Here is a 21,165-nt window from a genome sequence, read left to right as displayed (position 1 = left end):
CTGAAGTCGGATCAGGAGTTGCCCCTGTGTGAATGGGCTCTTAATGTGTGGTCTATGGAAAATATAGGGTACTAAAGTTTGTGGTGATTTTACATGTGCGCACAATTTTAAGGTTTGACATGTTGGGTATCTTCTTACTTGGCAAAACCTCATCCTTTATATTTTATCAGAAAATTGGGTCATTTATTGTGTTCGTATCCACTAAAATTAACTTTAACTAGTGTATTTTTTTTACCGAAATGTTGTGTTTACCTTTGCACTATTATCTTGTAAATTGGAACTACCACTATTTCTCTAGGGTGTCTACTTTCAGAAAATAAATAATGTTTTGGGGTTTTATGTGATCTTCAGGCCTAAATATATATATATATATATATATATATATATATATATATATATATATATATTTTTTTTTTTAGCCACGTGTGCAAAAATACACGGCTCTGGCAGCAAAACGCCGAGGGGCTCAGGGCGCTCTGCTCAACCTAGGCCGGTGATGGTGAACCTCGGCACCCCTGATGTTTTGGAACTACATTTTCCATGATGCTCTGGCACTCTGCGGTGTAGCTGAGCATCATGGGGAAATGTAGTTTCAAAACATCTGGAGTGCCGAGGTTCTCCATCACTGGCCTAGGCCAAAGCCAGGTGGATCCTGCTCCTTAGGGACCAGCTAAAGCCAGTCTTCCAAGTACTTGGTGAGGGTACTCTCCCAAAGATATAACCCCTGTGGGAAGAGGGGGAAAAAAAAAAGACCTGGAGGCCACAGGTCCTCTCCCCAACATCAGGGCGGGCCAGTATCCCCGCACTCCCTGGGGCGCAAGGCTCCTGACCAGGGCCAGGTGGACCCTACTACTTATGAACCAGTTGAAGGTAGTCATCCAAGTAGTTGGTGAGGGCACTCCTGAAGAACTGCGCATGCGCAGTACACAGCGGACACTATCCAATGGGGGGACCATATTTGATAGGACACCGGTCAAGGACTTGGAAGAGCCCAGTCCATCCCGTTTTATTTGCATGTGACAGTTTGTCTCTTGGTAGGAGAACCAATTCGTACAAAATATAAGACAAGCTCCTCAACGTTCCCTCAAAACGTCCTGAATCTCGGGGGAGGAGACGTACACTATATAAGAAAATCATGATGAGATCCTCAGCTCGTTAAATAATGATTTATTTCAATGACATGGTAAGCAGGAGAAGCAATATTAAACTCATTTGTCACAAGGGGGGTTAATACACCTTCTGATTATCAGCCACCGTTCAGCTTCTCGGAGAGAGCCCACTGCGGCTTGTTGATGTTTCGGGTTGGGGGGGTGTCCCGATACACTGTCAGATGGTGTTTTTTTTTTTTTTTCAGCATTATTTCACATGGCGGGGGGGCTGACAGGGGTTTATTATCAGAAAACTGAATCCTGCTAGAAAACATCAGAAAAATGCCATTGTGATAAAACCTTATCTTTGTACAGAGCGTCCAATCACACAGACAGCGTAATCCGCAAGCCGTGTGACAGGGGCATTAGCAATGTAACCCCCCCCCCTCCCCCTCCTTCTGTGCAGCCTTCCGAATCCTAGTCACCTACACCCCCCCCCCCCCCCCCCCCAACCTCCTCCTGTCTGAACAATCTGATAAAACCCCTTCCACCCCATGAAGGTGATCTTTTTTTTTTTCTACATTCATTTCGTCTTCCAAGTGAAAAGATCTTGGTAATGAGAGAGCACCTGGTGGCAGTGATAAAGCTTCATCTCTGTATCGTCTGCAATCGCTGTGTCCTGTCTGCATTCCCGATATGGACTGGAGCAGACACAACCACACAGGACAAGCTCCCACTGCGGGAAAACAGACCAAACGTTTATAGAAGTGCATGGAAGTATGGGTAAAACCGCCACCGATGGAGCAAAGTTCTTTCCTGCAACCATAGGTTGCAAGAAAAAAATGTGCTTGATTCAGCCAGGGTTGATGGGGGACTTCCTCCCCGTGGAGGCACTGGGGTTGATTTACTAAAGGCAAATAGACTGTGCACATTGCAAAACTAGACTAGAGCAGTTTCCAGTGGCGGCTGGTGGTATATTTTTTTGGTGGTCCGGTCACCAGCTTACCCCATCTAGGTCTTGGGCAGCGCTTCCTCCAGGTGGCGTCTCCTCCACCTGGGGCTTCCCCTGCTTCTCCTCCCTCGGCGGGCCAATAGGATCACTTCTTCTCTCGACCAATCGGGGTGACGGGTCTCAGGACCTGCTTGTTGATTAGCCGGGAGGAGAATCAGGACGACAATTGCAAATCTTAATTTGTTACTGTCACACTGGGTGCGGTGCTCGACGCCCCGGCCAACCCTTTTTTTTTTAAACCTATTAGCCATTGTACACACACGGTCGGACATTCCGACGGAAAATGTCCGATCAGACCGTGTTGTCGGATAATTCTGGGCTATAAAATTTTCCGACAACATGATCCGATTAGACTTTTTCTGATTGTTTTTAGAGAATTCCAATCGGACAAAGTGCCACGCATGCTCAGATCAAATTCCTAGACCAAAGCTATTGGCTACTAGCCTGAACGTAGTCCCTTCCTAACGAAATAACGTCATCACGTTACGAACGATCGGATTTTCCGACAACTTTGTCCGACGGTTTGTATGCAACATCAGTTTCGGACAAAATCCATTGGACAAAATCCGATGGATTTTGTTGTCGGAATGTCCGACCGTGTGTACAAGGGCTTAGAGCCTCTGGCTCTGATCATGTTCTTCTAAAAAAAAAAAAAAAAAAAAAAACTCCATCGGAATCCATGCGTCCGGCATGTAGATTAGGAGGCCGGACGCGTGGATTGGGGAGGCGGCGCCCCTGCGCCCCTGCGCCCTGCATTATGGGCTGCCACTGGCAGTTTATCCAGAGCTTAGTAAATGAGCAGAAGTTCTGCTGAGTTCCACCATCCAATCATGTGCAAGCAAAAATGCCCGAATATTAAATTTTCCTTGCACGTGATTGGTTACTTTGGGTAGTGAAGCTTTACCTAATTTACAAAGCTCTGGAGTAACTGCTCTTGCAAAGTGCACAGTCTATTTGCCTTTAAAAAAATAAACCCCATTGTGTTCTCCCGGTGGTGGGAGGCAGGGGGAGCTGTCCCCGCTGAGAGAACACAGTGATGACTGCTAGCAGCTATAATAGCCGCTAGCAATAATTGCATGTAAAATCCAACATTTTGGTTGTACCCAAGCTGATCAATCAATAAAGTTGGGTACAACCAGCCTGCCTATACATGGTTCGAATCTGAACCGGCCTGAGATCAGAATCGTCTATGGCTGGCTTTAATGTGTCTATTCCCTTCAAGGGTGGCCATATACTGTACAATCTCCTTTGGACTTACCAAAATGATGTAACGATGAAGGTAAACCTAAACAATCTATTAACATTGTATCCAATCAGGCAGGCCCTTGCACCGCACCGCTCATGGTAGATCTAAAGGCGATTACCAAAAGTAATGCGATAATGGGCATAACTTTTATAATAACTTACTTGGGCATTCAAATTTCACATGTTGGTAGAGTAACTCTTCATTTAGTAGTTACATAGTTACATAGTTAGTAAGGTTGAATAAAGACACCAGTCCATCCAGTTCAACCTGAGTGTCTACAATTGTCCCCATCACTTTACATTGCACACTCACATCAGTCCCTACCCTCAAGGAGCCCACAATCCAAGGTACCCATTTATATACTAGGGCCAATTTTGGACAGAAGCCAGTTAACCTACCTGCATGTCTTTGGAGGGTGGGAGGAAACCGGAGTACCCGGAGGAAACCCACGCAGGCACAGGGAGAACATGCAAACTCCAGGCAGGTAGTGTCGTGGTTGGGATTCGAACCAGCGACCCTTCTTACTGCTAGGTGAGAGTGCTAACCACTACACCACTGTGCCACCATTTATAGTAACTCCTTTTTCCTTGCAGGTAAAAAAATGGATTCCAAGCAAAAGCAACGTGTCGTCATTGAGTTCTTGATGAAGAAACATCATCAAGGAGAGGATACCGTTGAGAAGAGTTACCAATGACAAGCTGTTGCTCATCATTGGTGTCTTCTTCGTAAACATTCTGTAGCCTTCTGTGGATGCCCTTCATCGAGAACTCAATAAGGAAATGTTCCTTCTGCTTGGATTTATCTGCAATGAAACAGAACAAAAAGAGTTACTGTAGAGCAGTGGTCTCCAAATCGCACCCCAGGGGCTGGATGTGGCCCTTAGATGGCCTTTATCCAGCCCCTGGGGAAGTATTCCTTCCACTGAAACAAGACACTATTCCTTCCACTGACACCAACAATGGGGCACTATTTCTCCCACTGACACCAATGATGGGGCACTATTCCTCCCTGTGATACCAACAATGGGGCACTATTCCTCCCTGTGATACCAACAATGGGGCTCTATTCCTCCCCATAATACCAAAGATGGGGCACTATTCCTCCCTGTGATACCAACAATGGGGCACTATTCCTCCCTGTGATACCAACAATGGGGCTCTATTCCTCCCCATAATACCAAAGATGGGGCACTCTTTACTCCCAGGGGTCCCAGGGCATTTTCTACTGCCACTACCGGCCACCTAAAGCCTGAAGGACAATATAACGGCACTTGTTTAAGAAAGTTTGGAGACCCCAGCTCTACAGGAAGAGTTACTCTACCAACCAGCGGTGTATTTAGGTTTTGTGCTGCCCTAGGCCTGACTAAACTCGTGCACCCCCTAATTTAAATATGACCCACCCCTTCCTGTCAAGGCCACACCCCTTGCTGTTTAAGACCCAGGTCCGGGGGGGGGGCAATGGATTCCCTTAATTTTCATAGGTTTCCTCTCACTTCCTGTTTGGCTATGGGGCAGGAAGTGCAGGGAAATCTCTGCAATGGGACAGGCATGGTAAAAAATAAACTGACAGGGGCTATAACCCTCCCTTATTCTATCCAAAATTTAAAAAAAAAAAAAAAGTGTTGCCTATAGTTCTACTTTAAGCACAAATTTCTGATAATTTTATGGAGAGGACTAAGAAGATTTAACCATGCCAATGGTGCAGTAGAAACATATAGCACAGTGAGGAAAGTTTGTGGTCCAGGATGATAGGACAGTCAAAATTAGAAGCTGCGCCCTCTCCCCCCCCCCCCCCCACAGTTTGCGGAATGCCGGCCACCCGCATACTGTAAGCAGTGAGGCCACTTTATGGGGGCGCTAGACTAATTTGCCTCTCAGACCAGCCCGCCCCATAAGACTGGCGCTACACTAACAGTGTAGCGCAAGCCAGCGGGGACTCTTTCCATGCTGCCCCCCTGCAAAGTGCTGCCCTATGCCTGGGTCTTGTTGGATACAGCCTTGCTACCAACATGTGCAATTTGAACATCATATGTAAGTTCATAAAAAAAAGTTATACCCACTTTTGCATTATGTTCTTTCCTGTCCTCGTACAATCATATTGCATAGTGCTGTGTTTCTAAACCATGTTCAGTAATGGCGCCCTTTGAAAGTATGCAAAATCTTGAGGAACCTTAGTTTCCCCCCCCTCTCAGATCAGTCCCCCACCCCTTAGATCAGAGTCCTCATTCCACTCCCCCACACTTTCCACATCTGAGTCTGCAATGCCCGCTCATCATTTCACATCAACGTCCTCAGCCCCTCCCCTCATCTTTTCATAAGAGGATCCTACCTTCTGGAAAACAAAAAAAACAACACCGTGCAAAAAATAAAAAACAGATGCAGCAAAGCACCCCTGACAACCCCAGATGGCACCCCAAGTGCCATGGCACCCCAGTTGAGAAACACTGGCATAGAGTATGGTTACCATCCAAATAATGGGCCACACACCGTTCCCTTAGCCTCCCCGCCCATGTTAACTTCCCTGAAATACAAAAGGTTCAAATGAGTACCTTGGTTACAAAGTGGCCCAAAAAATCCCGGCAAACAGTCACAGTGCCCGGTGATGTGGTGACACGGTCCATTAGCGTGAATGCACTGAGGGCAATTCTGGTTGCAGCGATGTCCATAGAACCCAGAAGAGCAAACTGAAAAAGTTTCAAAGGGAAGTCAGAAAAATTACTAAGTACCCATTTACAAAATAAGAGACAGTTTATGTGATGCAGAGGCAGACAATTATTAAAACTCTTACCGTAATAATAAATAGACATGTGCAATTCGTTTAGTTTTTTAAAAAATTTTGAAAAATTTATTAATTCCGAAATTTGGAAAAATTGAAAATTCGGAATTCGTTAATTGGAAAATTGGAAAATTCGGCAATTTGAAATTTTGGAAATTCGGAAGTTCGAAAATTGGAAAATGCAGAAAATTCGCAAATTCAAAATTCGCAAATTCAAAAATTCGGAATTTCGAAAATTTGAAAATTTGGAATTTCAGACATTTGAAAATTTGGAAATTCAGAATTTCAGGCATTTGAAAATTCGGAATTTCAGAAAGTTGAAAATTTGGAATTTCAGAAATTTGAAAATTCGGAATTTCAGAAATTTGAAAATTCGGAATTTCAGAAATTTGAAAATTCGGAATTTCAGAAATTTGAAAATTCAGAATTTCAGACATTTGAAAATTTGCAATTTCAGAAATTTGAAAATTTGCAATTTCAGAAATTAGAAAATTCAGAATTTCAGAAATTTGAAAATTCAGAATTTCAGAAATTGAAAATTCGGAATTTCGGAATTTAGGAAATTTGAATATCCGAAAATAAGAATGAAAATCTGAAAATTCAAAAGAATGAAAATCTGAAAATTCGGAATTAAAAAATTCGGAAATTTGGAATTAAAAAATTTGGAATTTCGAAATTCGAAAATTCGAAAATATGAATTTTCTGAATTTCAGAGTTTCTGAATTTTCAAATTGACGAATTTCCAATAAAAGCAAAAAAAACAAAACAAATTAAACAAAAACATACACATTTTTTTGTCAGTGCGCATGTCTAATAATAGACTGATGAACATGTGAGACTCGTTCACTAAGTAGTGACTACTCCCCCCTTCTCCATTTAAACAAAAGAAGAAGAAAGAATTACATTTTTTTACATTGTTTTTAATGAATGAAGCAACAAATAAGTTGATTCATTCATCGGAAACATTGTAAAAAGAACTGTCACTATGTACCTATGAATGACGAGTGCGGGAATCTTGTCCTAGCACCGCATAGTGAAACTCTTCTACAGCGTACAGAATAAACAAAGTCATCTCATGGATTTCGGGCGGAATGGGGTAGTAGTCTACTTACAAGAAAATGTTTTTTGCCGTTTCTTTTTTTTTTTATATATACTTTTTAATTGCTCATTAGCATATACTGTACATGATAAGACCCCGTTTACCACCTCGCTGTAGCAGGTAAAGTGCAAACAAATCTCTCGAACTTTGAAACACATGTCCGAATCTAACAGAAAAAGGTGTTACTATAGCGAGGGCCCGAAGGTCACCCAGAGATTTCACCTGTACGCTATTGTATGTTTGCGAGGCAGAAGATGCTGTTCAGGTGATAATACCACTTAAATTCCAGTATACAGTGCCTTAAAGTATTCATACCCCTTGACATTTTCCACATTTTGTCATGTTCCAACCAAAAACGTAAATGTATTTTATTGGGATTTTGTGATAGACCAACATAAAGTGGCACATAATTGTGAAGTGAAAGGAAAATTATAAATGGTTTTACATTTTTTTTAATGAATATATGTCTGAAAAAGTGTGTGTGGGGGGGGGGGGGCATTTATATTCCGCCCCCTTTACTCTGATACCCCTAATTAAAATCTTGTAGAACCAATTGGAACCCTGGTTGAGAAACCCTGATCTAGTGGAACCAATTGCCTTCAGAAGTCACCTAATTAGTAAATAGAGTCCACCTGTGAGTAATTTAATCTCAGTATAAATACAGTCATTCTGTGAAGCCCTCAGAGGTTTGTTAGAGAACCTCAGTGAGCAAACAGCATCACGAAGGCCAAGGAACACACCAGACAGGTCAGGGATAAAGTTGTGGAGAAGTATAAAGCAGGATAGGTTATAAAAAAAATCCCAAGCTTTGAACGGAGCTCTGTTCAATCCATCATCCGAAAATGGAAAGAGTATGGCACAGCTGCAAACCTACCAAGACATAACCGTCCACCTAAACTGACCGGCCGGGCAAGGAGAGCATTCATCAGAGAAGAGGTCCATGGTAACTCTGGAGGAGCTGCAGAGATCCACAGCTCAGGGGGGAGAATCTGTCCACAGGACAACTATTAGTCGTGCTCTCCACAAATCTGACCTTTATGGAAGAGTGACAAGAAGAAAGACATTGGTGAAAGAAAGTCATAAGAAGTCCTGTTTGCAAGAAGCCATGTGGGGGACACAGCAAACATGTGGAAGAAGGTGATCTGGTCAGACGAGACCAAAATTTAACTTTTTGGCCTAAAAGCCAAACGCTGTGTGTGGCGGAAAACCAACACTGCACATCATCCTGAACACACCATCCCCACTGTGAAACATGGTGGTGGCAGCATCATGTTGTGGGGATGGTTTTCTTCAGCAGGGACAGGGAAGCTGGTCAGAGTTGATGGGAAGATGAATGGAGCCAAATACAGGGCGATCTTAGAAGAAAACCTGTTAGTCTGAAAAAGACTTGAGACCGGGGAGGAGGTTCACCTTCCAGCAGGACAACGACCTGAAACATCCAGCCAGAGCTACAATGGAATGGTTTAGATCAAAGCATATTCATGTGTTAGAATGGCCCAGTCACAGTCCAGACCTAAATCCAATAGAGAATCTGTGGCAAGACTTGAAAAGTGCTGTTCACAGACGCTCTCCATCCAATCTGACAGAGCTTGAGATATTTTGCAAAGAAGAAGAATGGGCAGAAATGTCCTCTCTAGATGTGCAAAGCTGGTAGAGACACCCCCAAAAAGACTTTTGTCTTTAATTGTAATTGCAGTGAAAGGCGGTTCTACAAAGTATTGACTCAAGGGGGCGCCATACAAATGTACCCCCCACACTTTTCACATATTTATTTGTAAAAAAAAATTGAAAACCATTTATCATTTTACTTCCACTTCACAATTATGAGCCACTTTGTGTCGGTCTATCACATAAAATCCCAATAAAATACATTTACATTCTTGGTTGTAACATGACAAAATGTAGAAAATTTCAAGGGGTATGAATACTTTTTCAAGGCACTGTTACATGTGGGTTAGCACAAAATAAAGAGTCACTCCATCCATATTTGATATATTTGAATATTTGGTAGATGATGTAAAACTAAACCATGGATCACTGTGAATGCGGTCCAACTGTGATCTCCAGACATGAAGTTTCATTGTGATCACTGGACATAAGGGGCTTCACTCACAAAAGCAGATTTATTTAGGTGGTGCCACCTGATGATGTCACCGGTTGGCCCAGCCCCCTTGTGACATCACTGACTGGGGGCATGCTGTCAGATTGCGGGAGCCTTCGCCAGGAGAGAAGCCTTTTCTTTTATATTGGGTACGCGGGAGCGGGCGGGCATTGTGATTGACAATGGATCTACAGTGTTTGTTAAGGACGCCAGCTGCCGCCGACGATAAATCACTGCAGGCCTTCACTACTAAAATCCAGTACATGTGGTATTTTTGTAGCATTTTTTTTTTTTTGTGAATGCCCAACATAAGGTCCTATTGTGATCATCCTGCATGGACTTCAGCTCCCGCTGTGATCACAAGGCTTATGGTACCTTGTTGATCCCTGTGCATGGGATCTCCCTGTGATCACTGGGCCCAAGATCCCATTGTGATCGCCAGACATGAGGTCATCCCATCATGATCACAATGCATGGACCTCATTCTTTCAGTCTTTGGTAGATGATGCAAAGCTAAACCATGGATCACCGTGAATGCAGTCCAACTGTGATCACCAGGCATGAGGTCCCATTGTAATCATGGTGCATGAGATCCCATTGTAACCACCAAATATGAGGTCCCATTGTGATCTCCGGACATGAGGTCTCATTGAGATCGTGTAAGGATCTCATATTTTAGTAGATGATCTAAAGCTGAACTATGAATCCCTGTAGATATGGTCCAACTGTGATCATCGGGCATGAGGTCCCATTGTAATCATGGTGCATGAGATCCCATTGTAACCACCAAATACGAGGTCCCGTTGTGATCTCCGAACATGAGGTCCCATTGTGATCGTGTATGGATCTCATATTTTGGTAGATGATGTAAAGTTGAACTATGGATCCCTGTAGATATGGTCCAACTGTGATTATCGGGCAAGCAATCACAAGACTTTGAGGTTTCCGTTGTGATCACCAGGCATGTGGCCCCATTGTGATCAGCATTAATGGACCCCGGTCTTTCAGTTTTTGCTAGACGATGCAAAGCTAGCCCATGAATCACTGTGAATGTAGCCCAACTGTGATCACCAGGCCATGAGGTAGAGTTGCCCCCTCATCCCTTTGAACCCGAAAACATATGAAATACACAGGTTCTAAGGCTAATTTAATGCCGATAAGGCACCAAGTGGGTTTGATTACCACCTTAATCAGCTAGAGAACCTGTGTAATTAATATGTGTTCGGTTTTAAAGGGATGAGGTGGCAACTCTACCATGAGATCTCATTGTGGCCACCCTGTACAAGGTATTAAGGCAGCCACACATGGATCAAAATTCAGCCTGTTCAGCAGGGACTGGCTGAATTTCGATCCATGTATGGGCTAGCTGGTTGTACACAAGTAGACCTATATTGATCAACTTGTGTACAACCAGCTTGTTGGCTTTTTCCCGAACTATGCTGGAGGACCCATTCTAATCGTTGTCCATGAGTTCCTATTTTAATCACCAGATATGAGGCCCCATTGCAACCAATGGATATGAAGTCCCAATGTGATCACAACATGTGGACTCCAGTCTTTGGTAGTTGATGTAAAGGTAAACTATGGACCCTCAATTCTTTCGTACTGGCCTTGGGGGTTCTTTTGATGGTAACTGTCATGAGATGCCAATATATCCTATTTATGTCTGTGTAGGTCTTCATTTACCCAGGTCATGTTATAGCTTGTAGTAGTTAGTTACATTCAACTGAACTTTAACTGTAAGCCCTTGTATACACGGTCGGAGATTCCGACAACCAAATCCGAAGAGGTCCGGAAGTGATGTTGCATACACACGGTCGGACTAAGTTGTCGGAAAATCCGATTGTACATAACGTGATGACGTTATTTCGTTAGGACGGGACTACGTTCAGGCTAGTAGCCAATAGCTTTGGTCTAGGAATTTGATCTGAGCATGCGTGGCACGTTGTCCGTCGGAGTAGACTACACATGATCGGAGTATGTCCGATCGGAGCATCTTGTCGGAAAATTTTACCGGCAACTTGGAAAGATTGGTACGTCGGATTTTCCGACGGAAACAGTCCGATGGAGACCACACACAGTCGGAATATCAGACAAAACGGTCCGATAGGACACACTCCGACGGAATCTCCGACCCTGTGTACAAGGGCTAAGACTGAAGATGTTTTTTGCAATTCATCCAAGTGGCTTCCTTAGCCTTCTCAATATTCTCTTTATAACCCAACATAAATCAATCAACTGCATAGGAAATTTAGCAAATATAAAATAGCAAATATAAAATAAAATGCATATTTTATATAAAGATATCAAGATATATGGAGGTGTGTGGAGATGGTTATATAAATATATAAAGTATCTCACAAAAGTGAGTACACCCCTCACATTTTTGTAAATATATTATTTTATCTTTTCATGTGACAACACTGAAGAAATTACACTTGTCTACAATGTAAAGTAGTGAGTGTACAGCTTGTATAACAGTGTAAATTTGCTGTCCCCTCAAAATAACTCAACACACAGCCATTAATGTCTAAACCGCTGGCAACAAAAGTGAGTACACCCCTGAGTAAAAATGTCCAAATTGGGCCCAATTAGCCATTTTTCCTCCCCGGTGTCATGTGACTCATTGGTGTTACAAGGTCTCAGGTGTGGATGGGGAGCAGGTGTGTTAAATTTGGTGTTATCGCTCTCACTCTCTCATACTGGTCACTTGAAGTTCAGCATGGCACCTCATGGCAAAGAACTCTCTGAGGATCTGAAAAAAAGAATTGTTGCTCTACATAAAGATGGCCTAGGCTATAAGAAGATTGCCAAGACCCTGAAACTGAGCTGCAGCACGGTGGCCAAGACCATACAGCAGTTCAACAGGACAAGTTCCACTCAGAACAGGCCTCGCCATGGTCCACCAAAGAAGTTGAGGTCACGTGCTCAGCGTCATATCCAGAGGTTGGCTTTGGGAAATAGACGTATGAGTGCTGCCAGCATTGCTGCAGAGGTTGTAGGGGTGGGGGTTCAGCCTGTCAGTGCTCAGACCATACGCCGCACACTGCATTAAATTGGGCTGCATGGCTGTCATCCCAGAAGGAAGCCTCTTCTAAAGATGATGCACAAGAAAGCCTTCAAACAGTTTGCTGAAGAAAAGCAGACTAAGGACATGGATTACTGGAACCATGTCCTGTGGTCTGATGAGACCAAGATAAACGTATTTGGTGTCAGATGGTGACAAGCGTGTGTGGGGGCAACCAGGTGAGGAGGACAAAGACAAATGTGTCTTGTCTACAGTCAAGCATGGGGGTGGGAGTGTCATGGTCTGGGGCTGCATGAGTGCTGCCGGCACTGGGGAGCTACAGATCATTGAGGGGACCATGAATGCCGACATGTACTGGGACATACTGAAGCAGAGCATGATCCCCTCCCTTCAGAGACTGGGCGCAGGGCAGTATTCCAACATGAAAGCGACCCCAAACACCTCCAAGACGACCACTGCCTTGCTAAAGAAGCTGAGGGTAAAGGTGATAGACTGGCCAAGCATGTCTCCAGACCTAAACCCTATTGATTATATGTGGGGCATCCTCAAACAGAAGGTGGAGGAGCGCAAGGTCTATAACATCCACCAGCTCCGTGATGTCGTCATGGAGGAGGGGAAGAGGACTCCAGTGCCAACCTGTGAAGCTCTGGTGACCTCCATGCCCAAGAGGGTTAAGGCAGTGCTGGAAAATAATGGTGGCCACAAAAAAATTGACACTTTGGGCCCAATTTGGACATTTTCACTTAAGGATGCACTCACTTTTGTTGCCAGCGGTTTAGACATTAATGGTTGTGTGTTGAGTTATTTTGAAGGGACGGCAAATTTACACTGTTATACAAGCTGTACACTCACTACTTTACATTGTAGACAAGTGTCATTTCTTCAGTGTTGTCACATGAAAAGATAAAAGAAAAGATTTACAGAAATGTGAGGGGTGTACTTACTTTTGTGACATACTGTATAGAGGGACAAATACATAAAATATGATTTCCTTTCTGCTTAATCTTTTGATGATGAACAATGCATAGCCTCTCTTTATCTTCTACCCAGCATGAAATGGGCAGCCACATAAAACAGTCAACTGGCACCGGAGATTTAGCACAATGTACAAAGATATCAAGGCCTGGGAACATGCATTATATATTCATGAATGGTATTCTTGTGTTTTTGGGGAATGGATTTTAGTACCGCCCCTGTCCTATTGTTATTATTCACGAGGAAAACAGGATGGCATCAATGGTGATGTGAAGAAGAACATTTTGGTATAATAAAGACTATTGGGGTGGATTTACTGAAGGCAAATAGACTGTGTAACTTTGCAAGCGCACTTTCTCCAAGGCTTAGTAAACGAGGGGGAGCTCTGTTGGCTTTGATCATCCAATCACATGCAAGCAAAAATGCTGTTTTTGTTATTTTCCATGCACATGATTGAGTATTCTTTAACCACTTGACACCAGGAAGATTTACCCCCCATCCCCTTCATGACCAGGTCATTTTTTGTGAGTTAACCATCAATTACGCAGTCGTGCGACGTTGTACCCAAATAGCATCCATTTTTTGTGAGTTAACCATCAATTACGCAGTCGTGCGACGTTGTACCAAAATAGCATTTTCTCATTTTTTTTCCTCACAGATAGAGCTTTCTTTTGGTGGTATTTGATCACCTCTGCGTTCTTTTGTTTGTTTTTTGCGCTATAAAAAAAAAGACCGTAAATTTTGAAAAAAAATATTTTTTTTTACTTTCTGCTATAAAACATATCCAATAAAAAAATGTAAAAAAAATATCAAAATGTATTTATACATTTAGGCCAATATGTATTCTGCTACACGTTTTTGGTAAAAAATAAATAAATCTGCGTATATCGATTAGTTTGCATGAATGTTATAGCTTCTACAAGTATGGGATATATACTGGAATTCGTATTTATTTATTTTTACACTAATAATGCCGGTGCTCAGCGACTTATAGCGGGACTGCACTATTGCGGCGGATAATCTGGCACTTTTGACACAGTGCAGGAACCAGTGGCACTAATAGTGACCGGCGCTACAAAATATACGCGGCTACGGGCAAAAGTTTTGAGAATGACACAAATTATAAATTTTCACAAAGTCTGCTGCTTCAGGGCTGGTTCACACCACAAAACTGCACTCCAAATACGTTCCGAATGCATTTCTTGCATGCGCATTTTTAACGCATTCTGGTGTGTTTTAAGCCCCATACACACTATCAGATTTTCTGCTGATTTTTTCCTTCAGATTTACCAAAACCATGTAGTAGAAGGGCCTGCCTGATTGCATACACATTGAAATGCCTAAGGTTTGACCTCATATTATATGGTTTTGGTAAATCTGATGCCGCGTACACACGGGCGGACTGTATGGCGTACTTAGTCCGTCGAAACACATTTCAGCGGACAGTCCGCTCGTGTGTGGGCTTCAGCGGACTTTTTCAGCGTGCAGTCTGGCGTACTAAGTATTTTCGGATTTTTCGAAATTCTGTCCGTCGTACTTTGGTTTCAGCGGACAATCCGCTCGTCAGTAGGCTAGTTCGACGGACTAAGAATGGCGCATGCTCAGAAAGGATTTACACGGCGGAAGGGTGCTTTGCTGTGTATTGGACTTCCTATTTCTAGTCCCGTCGTACGTGCTGTACACGTCATCGCGCAAGCTTTCGATGGACTGTTTGTGCATCCGTGTGTGGTCAAGTCCGTTCAGTCGAAAGTATGACGGACTGTCCATCGGATTGTATGACGGACTAAGTACGCCATACAGTCCGCCCGTGTGTACGCGGCCTGAAGGAAAAAATCTGCAGAAAATCTGATAGTGTTTATGGGGCTTTAGATGCCTTTTTTTACGCCTTTCCGAATGAATTCCAGATGCTTTTTGTCTTTTTTTTCCCCTGTTTTTTTCCCACTGTACTGGGGTCTGGTGCGCTTTTGATGCGTTCCGGTGCAATTTAGTGCATTTTTCATGCATTTTGCTGCTTTCTAGTACAGTCCAGTGCAGGAAAAATGCAGCATGTTCTGCTTTTTATACTGGAACTCCCTGGAACCGACCGCACTAGTGAGAACTAGGCCATTGGAAACCATATAAACCTACTTTTCATGTGTTTTTGATGCAGAAAAATAAACTCACTGGACTGCGTGTGATGTGAACTGGCCCTCAGCGTTTTGAGATCTTTTTGTCAGATGTTACTATGGTATACTGAAGTATAATTACAAGCATTTCATAAGTGTCAAAGGCTTTTATTGACAATGACATTAACTTTATACAAAGAGTCAATATTTGCAGTGCTGACCCTTCTTTTTCAAGACCTCTGCAATTCCCCCCCCCCGGCATGCTGTCAATCAATTTCTGGGCCACATCCTGATTGATGGCCACCCCCCCCCCCCATTCTTGCATAGTCAATACTTGGAGTTTTTCAGAATTCCTTTTTTTTTTTATTCACCCGCCTCTTGAGGATTGACCAGGGGCGTAACTATAGGGGGTGCAGCAGTTGCGTCTGCAACTGGGCCCTGTGCTGCAGGGGGCCCATGCAGCCCCCTCTACATATGGCCGGCAGTAGCATAGGCAGCTAGGGGTACCAGTGCACCATGCACATGGGTGGCTGGAGGTGGAGGGTGACTAGCAGAGCTCCATGCTCAACTATCGCACTGGCTGCTCTTTAGTTGTGCATTTCCTGCATGACCTGTGTCCTCGGCCGGCTCCTCAGAGTACCCCTCTCCTGCTCCATGCATTGCCGCTCAGTCCGATGTCTGTTCTCCCCAGCCACAGTGAAAAAAAAAAACTACTGATGCCAGTGATGGAACTACAGGGCTCAAAAAGGTCATATCTGTGACCACGCCCTGGAGTTCCACTGCCGGACTCGGAGGGAAGGGAACGGGCTGGGGTTCAGGGGGGCCCTTCATGGTTTCTTGCATCGGGGCCCTGAAGGTTCTAGTTATGCCACTGGGATTGACCACAAATTCTCAATGGGATTAAGGTCTGGGGAGTTAAACAACACAACACAAACCCCCTGCGCTCGGGAGCTTAGTCAAAGTGTAAGTGGTGTAGCCAACCCTTCGGATAAAATATGGAATGTCAGCGGTCTTGCTGCCCTCCTCAAAACAAGGGATATCCTTAGAGCTGGAACTTTTGGAAAGAGAAGTGCAAAAAATTATTATTGCGCTACCCTGTAAAAAAAAAAGATGCCCCAGTAGAAGTCCTAGTAGGACGAAACGCGCAGGACTTGGTTTTATCACTCCCATTTTATCTGTATGTTGGTTTTTATGAAAATAAACACCCTATTTTTTTGATCTGCACCATTGGAAGCTTTTTCCTTTTTTTTGCATATCCTTTGTATTATATGCCTGTCAGACCTTTCCATCTGGTCATCTATGGCTCAATGGCTGGTTCCATCATTGTGGCTCCATTGGGAAAGTACTGGACCCTGGAGGATATTGTTGATTGCTTCTCTGATTGATACTTCAGGATCCTCCGAACTGTTCCTGCGATACCGAGGTTTTGGTTACCCATGCCCGTCTGACCTGGTGTTGCCGACATCCAGGTCCATTGGTTCCAGTAAGAGTACCCATTCTCATTTTGTATCGTTGTCATTTGCTACGGCTACAAACCCCGTTGCTCCAGGCTACTCATATGAAGAATCCTCTGTTTGTGGTTTCCTGGCTCCTTATATGAACAATCCTTCATTTGTGGTGTACCTGCCACTTCTTGGGACTGACGCAATTGATATTTATTATTTGTTTCCCATTGTTTTAAAATTGGGACTTATTCACTTATAGATTTTATCACTTATATATATGTTAATTTATGTATTTACACAGTTTTCTAGCATTGTTTTTTCATTAGCGCTACATTTCCACCTACTCATATAGAAAGAGAAGGAGGACGCACCGACCTTGTGCATTACCATAGATAAAATATATATTAGATAGAAAAAGCAAGAGTAATAGTCACAAACAAACATTTAAAAAAAGGCCTAACAGTGCTCCAACAATTTGGAACCGTGTCTGTAAACACCTGCAACCTGGGCCGGATGTTAGGAGGAACCAGATGGCATCGCAACCGGCTTACGTTTTATGAGGGAGTATCCACTTCATCAGCGATAACTGGTGAAGAGGGTACTCCCTTGTAAAGCGTAAGCCGGTTGCGATGCCATCTGGTTCCCCCTAACATCCGGTCCAGGTTGCAGGTGTTTACAGACATGGTTCCGAATTGTTGGAGCACTGTTAGGCCTTTTTTTAAATGTTTGTTTGTGACTATTACTCTTGCTTTTTCTATCTAATATATATTTTATCTGTGGTAATGCCCAAGGTCGGTGCGTCCTCCTTCTCTTTCTATATAATTAAGGTCTGCGAAGTCTCCTGGCCATGGACCCAAAATTTCGATGTTTTGTTCCTCAAGACACTTAGTTATCACTTTATCCTTATGGCAAGGTGCTCCATTGTGCTTGGAGAGGCATTGTTCCTCACCAAACTGTTCTTGGATGGTTGGGAGAAGTTGCTCTCGGAGGAGGTTTTTGTACCATTCTTTATTCATGGCGGTGTTCTTAGGCAAATTTGTGAGTGAGCCCCACACTTGGCTGAGAAGCGACCCCAAACATGAATGGTCTCAGGATTCTTTACTGTTGGCATGACACAGGACTGATGGTGGCACTCATCTTTTCTTCTCCGGGCAAGGTTTTTTTCCAGATGCCCCAAACAATCGGAAAGGGGATTCATCAGAGAAAATGACTTTGCCCCAGTCCTCAACAGTCCAATCCCTGCCTGGACCTTCTGCAGAATGTCAGTCTGTCTCTGAAGTTTTTCCTGGAGAGAAGTGGCTTCTTTGCTTCCCTTCTTGACACCAAACCATCCTCCAAAAGTCTTCTCCTCACTGTGCGTGCCGATGTCCTCACACCTGCCTGCTGCCATTCCTTAGCAAGCTCTGCACTGGTGGTGTCCCCCCCCCCCCCTCCCCCCGATCCCGCAGTTGAATCATCTGTTGGAGACGGTCCTGGTGCATGCTGGACTTTCTTGGGGGCCCTAAAGCCTTCTTCACAGATGCAGTGGAAATGTTTTTTTATATGATTAAGTTCATTTTCATGACAAAGAGGAACTTTTCCATTAATCACAATTCATCTGATCGCTCTTCATAACATTCTAGAGTATATGCAAATTGCCATCATAAAAACGGAGGCAGCAGACTTTAGGAAAAATGTATATTTGTGTCATTCTCAAAACTTTTGGCCGCGGCTGTACTAATGACACAGACCGGAAGGGGTTAAAAATCAGGGGTGATCAAAGGGTTAAACGTGTGCCTAGCCAGTGTTTATTTGTGTACTGTGTGTGCTGCTTTTACTAGGGGAACGCCAAAATCCATCCCTTCCCCCTCTGTCAGAACATAGGCAGAGCTCCATTCTGAGTCTCTGCCCGATGATCGGCAGGTGCTGATGGGCATCGAGTGCCCGACACCCTCAGATCGGCTTCTGCTGTGAATAATCACAGCAGAAGTGACAAGCACGTGCCACCCCCCCCCCCCCCCCCGCGCGTGCAGGCGGAAGTGCAGGATCATGTACAGGTGTACTCATAAGTTTACATACCCTGGCAGAATTTATGATTTCTTGGCCATTTTTCAGAGAAGATGAATGATAACAAAAAACTTTTCTTTCACTCATGGCTGGTGTTTGCCTGATGCCATTTATTATCTATCAACTGTCTTTACTCTTTTTAAATCATAATGACAACAGAAACTACCCAAATGACCTTTAACAACAATGACAACTTGAATTCTTTTGTGGTATTTGTGGATGAGGCTCTTTATCTTCTCAGATGGTAAAGCTGCCCATTCCTCTTGGCACAAAGCCTCCAGTTCCTGTAAATTCTTGGGCTGTCTTGCATGAACTCTACATTTGAGATCTCCCCAGAGGGGCTCAATGATATTGAGGTCAGGAGACTGAGATGTCTCCTGACCTCACGCATGCTCAGAATAAATTACAAGACTAAAGCTATTGGCTACTGGCCTCCTTATAGACGCGAGTAGAGGAGAGCCAATTGGTGGCTCTCCTGACAGGGGGGTCTGCGCTGATTATTTATCAGTGCAGCCCCCCGTGGATGCCCACACTAGACCACCCGAGAAGCCGCCAGGACCACCAGGGAAGGGGGCAACATGTGGATGGCCAGGTATGTACCCCATGGCCATCCACATGTGCAAATGATGCCCACAAATGGGCACTGACTGTCACCATCAGTGCTGCCTATGTGTGCCCATCAGTGCCATCTGTAAGTGCCCATCAGTGCCACCTATAAGTGACCATCAGTGCATATCAGTGCCACCTATCAGTGTCCATTGGTGCCCATCACTGCCACCTTATTGGTGCCCGTCAACACAGCCATATCAGTGCAACATACTTATTTACAAAAAAGTTTAACAGAAACAAAGAAAAACTATTTTTTTTTTCAAAATGTTCGGTCTTTTTTTATTTGTTGGGCAAAAAATTAAAACCGCAGAGGTGATCAAATGCTACCAAAACAAAGCTCTGTTTGTGGGAACAAAATGATTTAAAAAATTGTTTGGGTACAGCGTTGTATGACTGCGCAATTGTCATTCAAATTACAACAGCACTGAAAGCTGAAAATTGGCCTGGGCAGGAAGGTGTCTAAGTAAAAAAATGTTTGTGTTAGGTTGTTAAGTTATTATTATTTTATTTTTTAAGGCGTAAGGGTTACATTTAGGGGTTCATGATTTCTTTATTGTTACTTAGTATTTATTGAATTTACTTATTTTTTATTAATGATTTTTATTTATTTGTGTATTTATTTTACATTTATTTATTATTATCCGTATAATAATAATAAATAAGATAAAATAAAAAATAAACACAATAATAATAAATAACCCTAACTCCTAATCCTAAGGCTCGGTTCACACAGGGGGCGACACGACTTGCCGCGTCGCGACCTGCCGCGACCTCAGGGGCGACTTGCAAATGACTTCTGTATAGAAGTCAATGCAAGTCGCCCGAGGTCGCCCAAAAGTAGTACAGGAACCTTTTTTCTAAGTCGGAGCGACTCGAGTCGCTCCTCTTAGAACGGTTCCGTAGTACAGAACGGGGGCGACTTGTCAGGTCGCGGCGCGGCAAGTCGTGTCGCCCCCTGTGTAAACCGAGCCTAACACTAACCTAAACTGAACTCAAACCCCTTACCCTAACGAAAAAACATTATAATAAATGAATAATAATAAAAGAAGAAATAAAAGCTAAAAAAAAAAAAAAAAAAAAGCTGAAATACCTAGCAACAAATGATACAACAGATAATATTTTTTTTTTTTATTGGCTAATAAAAAAACGACATAGCCCAAAAACAATGCATACAAACGCGCAAAAAAGCTCATAAAAATGCTGGAAAAGTGCTCAAAGACGCTACGCTCAGGTGTGAACGCAGCCTAAGAGAAATGTTACATTATAGCGGACACTGATAACTTCTGAATTTAATTTCTCCTTACTTCTTTGGCACAAGGTTCCCCGAAATCCTGGTGCACACTCACAGCTTCCGTCCTCGGGGGAGCACGACCCCCCATTCTCACAGTGACAAGACATGGAGCAATTGGGCCCCCAGCGTCCTTGGGCGCACACGTTATCGCAATGAACACCTGCAAGCAAAAAAAAAATTAAAAAAATCAGACCATCACCGCATAGCAAGCTAAAAATCATCTAAAAATAATAATTTTATTATTTTTTATTTTTTTTAGTTACAACTGCAATTCCTGTTAAATGATGATTATTTCCCATCACACCTTTTATTTCCTTTATTAATGTTATTTTTGTATAATTTGTT

The 21,165-nt window shown here is 43.4% G+C and overlaps 1 protein-coding gene across 4 annotated transcripts in view; it reads right to left on the bottom strand.

Moving 5' to 3' along the window:
- Window positions 1-21,165, bottom strand: part of LOC143962650 (multiple epidermal growth factor-like domains protein 11) — a 981,904-nt gene that overhangs the window by 166,224 nt on the left and 794,515 nt on the right. For all 4 annotated transcript variants that reach the window (XM_077471986.1, XM_077471983.1, XM_077471984.1 and 1 more), the window contains 2 exons: window positions 20,834-20,980; window positions 5,895-6,029 (listed from right to left, as the gene is read on the bottom strand). In XM_077471986.1, the coding sequence (XP_077328112.1) occupies window positions 5,895-6,029; window positions 20,834-20,980 (282 nt within the window). The remainder of the gene's footprint in view (window positions 1-5,894; window positions 6,030-20,833; window positions 20,981-21,165) is intronic.

Source organism: Lithobates pipiens, unplaced genomic scaffold (assembly GCF_037356315.1).
Source record: "Lithobates pipiens isolate NorthernLeopardFrog02 unplaced genomic scaffold, aLitPip1_a1.2 Scaffold_8, whole genome shotgun sequence".
NCBI classification, from domain to species: Eukaryota; Metazoa; Chordata; class Amphibia; order Anura; family Ranidae; genus Lithobates; species Lithobates pipiens.
Note: the sequence above shows the minus strand (reverse complement) of the source record. Positions and strands in the feature narration are given on the sequence as shown.